The 6723-nt window shown below is 33.8% G+C and overlaps 1 protein-coding gene across 2 annotated transcripts; it reads left to right on the top strand.

Moving 5' to 3' along the window:
- The first annotated feature begins 407 nt into the window (after positions 1-407).
- On the top strand, positions 408-6479 carry LOC130809457 (probable protein phosphatase 2C 39). Of its 2 annotated transcripts, XM_057675251.1 has the most exons (6): positions 459-553; positions 712-766; positions 4753-5007; positions 5305-5581; positions 5863-6017; positions 6135-6479. In XM_057675251.1, the coding sequence occupies exons 2-6, from the start codon at positions 752-754 to the stop codon at positions 6270-6272; spliced, it is 840 nt and encodes a 279-aa protein (XP_057531234.1). In that variant the 5' UTR covers positions 459-553; positions 712-751; the 3' UTR covers positions 6273-6479. The 2 variants fall into 2 exon arrangements, with proteins under 2 accessions (XP_057531233.1, XP_057531234.1); XM_057675250.1 differs by lacking the exon at positions 712-766 and having other exon boundaries at positions 408-553.
- Positions 6480-6723: the final 244 nt, after the last annotated feature.

Below are 6723 nucleotides of genomic sequence, written 5' to 3'. Positions count from 1 at the left end.
AATGAATAGTGCCATCTTTCTCATGTTACAACTTATTTAGAACGGAGGAACTAGAAAATATGTTCTTCTCAAATAGTATTTACGAATTTTAATGTCAAAGTTTGACTATGATTTCTTATCGATTTATATGAAAAAACATATTTATGTTATATGAAAAAACATATTTATGTGGGATCTAATTATTTACTTTTTAAAATTTTTAAAAAACTCACAATTAAAATTATTTACTTTTTATGTTTGCATTGAAATATGCGTAAAAAGTAAATGGGATAAAAAAAGAGGATGAAGGAATAATAAAATATATTAAACAATCTTAATATGGATTTTGGCGTGTCAAGCATAGAAGTATGTTAAGCCCACCTGTCCTTCACTCACTATTATTATTAACATTTCTAACTTTTGTCTTTTTCTTTTGTTTTTCCTATTTCTAATGCAAAGCTTTGTTCCTATCCCTCTGTTCCGAGTTCCAACATAATATAACAATTATTAACCTTTAAATCAACTACAACTAGAAGCCATGCCTAATGGTAAAGAAATCCTAAGCAAAGTTAAGGTAATGCTTCTTAATTATTTCTATCACAAATATATATTTAGATTGTAATTTTTTTTACCATTTATTTTCCTTGTTTTACGCTCTGTAATTGCTTGATTTTGTTGGGTTTTTGATGCATTTCATTAAATAATCAAATTTTGATCAATTATATATTTTAGGAACAAGTTTGGAATTATATTTTAGGTGGGGACTTTCATCATGGATAGTTTGCAGGTGATCCTTTCATTTTCATTATTTGTCATGATTTGGTGATTTTGGTTAATGTTTTTGGTCAATTTTTTTAATTCCTACCTTATATTAATATGTTAAAAGTTCATAATTATTTGGTCGACCATTTACGTTTGCTTTCAATTTATCCTTCTTTTTGTAATTTAGTGAATTGTCTCATGTTAATTGTGATTATTATTTCATGTTATATCCAAAAAGAAAAAGTGTAACAATAGGGTTGTTATTTGTTTGAGGGGATAGAATGGAAATTTGGAAATGGAAGTGTTAATTGTCATGGGGAAAGTTGGTACAATAAGATAAAAAAAATGACATATTTTTCATTCATGGAAATAAAGAAAATAAATACACCAACGTCACATAAGCCTAGATGCTCAGAATTAACCCGATAAAAAATATCAATTAAATTAGATTGTCAAGATATTTACATACATACTAGAATCAAAATTAACCTGATTCGAATTATCATATCCCAAAACCCGTTGAACACCATAATGTACACCTCAACACATTACCACATAGCTATTATCAATTGTTAACCAATCTTCTATTATCTATATTCATCACCTAGACTCTCATCTCGAGTCTCAACTCTCAACTCGATATGTGTAAATTCCCATTTATATTTGTCAAACAACCCATAGGGATATTTGTTTCATGGGATTAGTGTAGGCAATTATGAGAATTGAGAGGTAGGATATGAAAGTTTTTCCTTTGTTTAAAAGGAATGATAAAATTTGAGAGAAAGGGTTGAGATTACAACAAGGTGAAGTATATTTTTATTTGGGAAGGTGGCAATCAGGTTTGAGATTTGAGATTACGAAGTTAGATGAAATGTATTATTGTTGTGTTCGAATTATAAAGGTATTTATTTTCTTTACTCATTGTACAATTGGAAATACTTCCCATGTGAGACAAGATCCCACATCGATAAAATAGAGGGTCGTTGACTTGTATATATATATTGAGTGAGCTAATATTCCTATTATCATATGGTTTTGGGAAACAATGAACCTCACCAAGTGTATCTGCAAGTCAACCCTCTTGACTCCTGGGTTTGTGGGCCCGAGCCCATGGGTGTCCCGTGTCCATACAAGTGGGCCACGGTGAGATTATGTGATGAATTTTCACGGCCTAAATTAAAGATTATGTAAAGAATTGTCACGACCTAATATTTACAAGGTCAAGGTGCATGGTCATCTCAATTTTTTCTTTAAATCCATAAATTTCATCATCAACTTCCCCATCTTGTCTCATTTTAGTTTCAAGGTGCACACACCCTATACACCTAGAAGATACCATCTCAAGACCTTACAACGATGGGACAAAGGGCCCCAATCACTTATAGAGTGTACAAACATTTTTAATTTATCGATGTGGAATAAATCATCCAAACATTTACACTAAATGTGTTCATGGGCGGGTACCGGACCGCACGTGCCCTTAGAATCCTACTCGCATACCTAAAATTTTAAAAGCCCGCCCATTTTAGCGGGCTTACATTATTTGCCACTATCCACCCTCTTTCTTAGTGGACGGGACCCGCGGGCAAATAAGTTTTAAATTTTATAATTAAGCAAATAACTAACAGCAAAAAAAATGACATTATCAACTTAGAAATATGATTTAGTCACGGGCATTACCATTATAAAAACTAAAAAAACAATACAAAGTCTAAAGTTACGTCTTAACAACAACTAAAATAATGAAATACAATCCAAAGTTAAGTTTATATGCAATAATTTGCACTTGGACAATATACAAAATACTTAAAATCAAGACTAAGTAATATGCTACTTATAATTACAACGGGCCCTAAAGAACACAAAAAAAAATAAAAAAAAAATTTAAAGAAAAAAATTAATTAATCAAGCATAAAATTTTCAATCTTATTATAAAATAAAAATTAGAAAAACCATATATTTATAAAATAAGCTATCGGGCAACTAGGTTTACCTGTGGTGCCGCTACTAGCTCACGGATAGTACCAGCCCAAATATTAATTTTTTCAAAATTTTTGTTCAAGCTCGCCCGTTTTTCAAGCCGGTGGGTCGAGCCTGGTGGGTAGCACGCCCATGAACAACTCTAATTTACCCATATTAATTTATGATATCATTTATCTCTTGTTCACATATCATTCTCGATCCGCAGAGGTTTGGAAATGCATCCTACCATTGGGTTACTTAGACTTGCACTCGTGCCATTTAAGCCGCACATTGACGACACTTGAACCCGCGTAATTATGTTTAGTTTCCTGGTTTTAAATTCATGTGAGAGAACCTGCTATGTGCCTTCAAATTCAATAACAAGTACTTCTAATATTATTGAGTTAAATTATAGCGTCAACATTCTAAAATAAGTCGGTTGTAGATTGCTCTCAATGCATAAAAATTGTTGTATAGTATTTTAAAAAAAATTGTTAGTGGCATTTTTCGATGCAACATCAATAATAATCATTTATATATTAATGTGTTCTAGTTTTAAATTTATTATGTTAAATGGGCTCCTTAATTTCTAAGTAGTGACCTAGTCGTTCGTCTCCAATTGAGACCAAGGACTTGCCAGACTAATTAAGGAAATCTAGGGGAGTCAAAAAATACAACATAATTTTTGAATTGATGTTTGGTTTTAGGCCTTAAAAAAGTAAGTTATAAATAAAGTATTAAACTGAAGTTGAAGAAAAATGAATTACAATAAATTTTATAGAATCCTTTATTATTTGGGATTACTGATAACCACCTCTAAAAAGACCTCATATATATGTAGCCTAGCAATTGTTGGATAAAATATGAATACATAAATATTCTTAAGAGATGCTTATCATATGTTTTTTAGGAGTATAATATGGCATTGCTTACTTAGTGTGAGACGAGATTGATGGTTGTTGAGATTAAAGGGATTCCAAGTCCCATAAGGTTGCAATTAATGGGTATGGTACGTATTATCTATCCATGTCCTCTTTGCCCTTTTCTTGGAGGGGATACGAGTATGGTCTGTTAGCTGCCTTCCAACCCCTCGGAGCCCCACTTGTGCAGGATACTTGGTTGACAATGATGTTGGTGATGTATGTATGTATTACCTATATGCGATTACTATTGGTGGAGGGATCAGTGTGTTATGATGTTAATGTTAAGATTACTGTATACTGTTTTTGCAAGCATATCAAGTATAGCCATGGCAACTGGTTTGATTTACATGATTATTTTGTTAGTTTACCATATTGGTTATACAGTATACTCCGATTGCAGTAATTTCGGAATATACTTGCATTTAGTTAGTTTCCATTCATGTAAGATACGATGAACCTATGATCAAAGTTTCTATGTACTGTGAATCAGGATCTTGGATTTTAGAGTTCTAAGGTATGAAGAACATGAAATCATATGCTTACCAAACATAATAGTATCCCCATTGTTCTATGAGACATCATATTTGTTATTCTTATCCTGAAACTGAAGTGCGTTGACTGATAGAGTATATAATATGACTTAGAGCTTCAACCATCAACTTAAAGCTTAAGTTGGTTCAATGACATGGTATCAGTACCCATGTCATAAGTTCGAATCTCATTCAATGCTCCTAAGTGATATTTTTAGCATTGTATCCGTACTTCTAACCAAAAGACTATTATGAGGCTGCGGGATAGAGTATATATACTAGTGCCTAAACTATTAAGCTTTTAGTTTAGTTGGTTCCTCCAAATTGATCAACACCAGACACACAAATAGCATTAAGCTCATTTTCAGTAGAGCATCATGTCTCCTATGTCTGTAGTCTCATTGCTTGACAGAATTTTGGCGTTATTTTCTATTTCATGACGTGTAGATTTTTAAGTATCCTTTGAATCCTGATGAGTTCATACATTCATGTACTAAAAGAACGACCTTTTGGTTTCCTCGTTCTGTCATTGCTCAACTGTAGAGTATATAATAGATATATGACAATCGTTACATTGTAATTTGACCTATTGGCAGGAAAAGATTGGGTTGAGTCCCTCTGGATCTTCTGTAGAAACAGGGAAAGGAAAGAGCAAGTTGTCAAAGCATGTTACACATGGCTATCACACAGTCAAGGGTAAATCGGCTCATCCTATGGAGGATTATGTTTTCGCAGAGTTCAAGCAGGTGGAAGATAATGAGCTTGGTTTGTTTGCAATATTTGACGGTCATCTTAGTCAAGACGTTCCTGATTATTTGAGATCTCATTTGTTCAACAACATACTGAAAGAGGTACTCACTATTTTCTATTGTAGTATGATTCATGCATCTTTGAAAAGTTCAATGTTGTGGCATATTTAATTGAACTTTTTTTTCGTTGTGCACCTCATATAGTTTAGTGTTTAGAAACGACCTTTGAGGGGGTCGAGCAAAGGGGTTTCATGTTTATTGGATGTAGGCTTTGGTCAATAGGTTTCTGACCAGTTTTTATATGATTCGAACCCAAATCCGACTTGACCTGATCTGTTTGATATGCATGAAGCCTGCAGTTTATGTATTGATAATGATTATTTCTTGCCTGTTGAGCAGCCTGATTTTTGGAGCGAGACTGAAAATGCCGTCAGAAGAGCATATCGGATAACTGATGACAAAATTTTGGAAAAATCAGCTGATTTGGGAAAAGGTGGCTCAACTGCAGTTACCGCAATTCTTATTAATTGCCAAAAGCTGGTCGTGGCAAACCTTGGTGACTCTAGGGCTGTCATTTGCCGGAATGGAAAGGCGAAACAGTTATCAGTTGACCATGAACCAGATAGTGAGAGGAAAGATATCGAGGATCGGGGTGGCTTTGTTACCAAGTTCCCAGGTAGGTCCCAAATCCTTATATACTATACTGCATTTCTCTAAGCATGAGCTTTTAAATGTTGGTGATGAGTTTAATAGCCTGATTGTTCAAGTCTGTTCCCTGTCACGTGATTTACTTATCTCTTTACAAATTGCGAATAAAAATTAACCAATTATAGTCAGTTTTGGGCTATTTGGGATCATTTTGAGAAAATCGCGAAATCAAAGAGCGAATTAACCGGCAAGTTATGTTATATTGATTTTGTGAATTCTCAAAATTACATTGGTTCCTTTCCATATTAGGGGATGTGGCGCGTGTTGATGGACAACTAGCTGTAGCAAGAGCATTTGGCGACAAGACCATAAAGCGCCATCTTAGTTCGGAGCCCCACATTACTGTTGAGATGATTGACGATGATTCTGAATTTGTTATCTTGGCTAGTGATGGGATATGGCATGTAAGTCCTTTTTTCCTAATCTCAAACCTGTAGTTTATGCATAAATCATAAAGTGTGATATGTTTTCAAGTGAGAACAACCGGAACTGTATGAACTGATGTTCGAGTCGGTTTTTAGGTAATGAGCAATCAAGAAGCGGTCGATTGTGTTAAGAGTGTGAAGGAGGCTCGATCAGCTGCGAAAGCTCTAATCGAGGAAGCTTTGAAAAGGAACAGTACTGACGATATCTCCGTAGTAGTTGTGAACTTCAACTGAACTTTCTTATTGTATTGACAAAAATTGCCTAATGAGCAATCAAGAAGCGGTTCACCTTGTCTGTTGTATTGGATGCAAGGATGTAACATTGCCAGTCTTTTAAGCTATTTCTTGTGAACATTTTTTTCTTTGTTATGAGTTTTTTGCTAATTGTTATACAAAGTTGAAACACTATGTCATGGACTTCTCATTTTTTAGTACTAACATATTCGATCTTCTGTTTAAACTTTAGGTTGAGTTGGTCTCTTGATATGAATTTAGAAGCCAACGTGATAAGTATCACAGCTTTGAACTCATCTAAGAGTAGTATCAAATTAGACACAAATTCAGATTTTTAGATTTTAGCTTAACTTGGGTTAAGTATGTTTTAGGGAAGTTCTGAACATGTTTGATCGCACAAGGCTTCGAAAAATTAAAGGCAAGGCATTAATATTAAGTTATATAGTACATG

This window comes from Amaranthus tricolor, chromosome 3 (assembly GCF_026212465.1).
Source record: "Amaranthus tricolor cultivar Red isolate AtriRed21 chromosome 3, ASM2621246v1, whole genome shotgun sequence".
NCBI lineage: Eukaryota > Viridiplantae > Streptophyta > Magnoliopsida > Caryophyllales > Amaranthaceae > Amaranthus > Amaranthus tricolor.
Note: the sequence above shows the minus strand (reverse complement) of the source record. Positions and strands in the feature narration are given on the sequence as shown.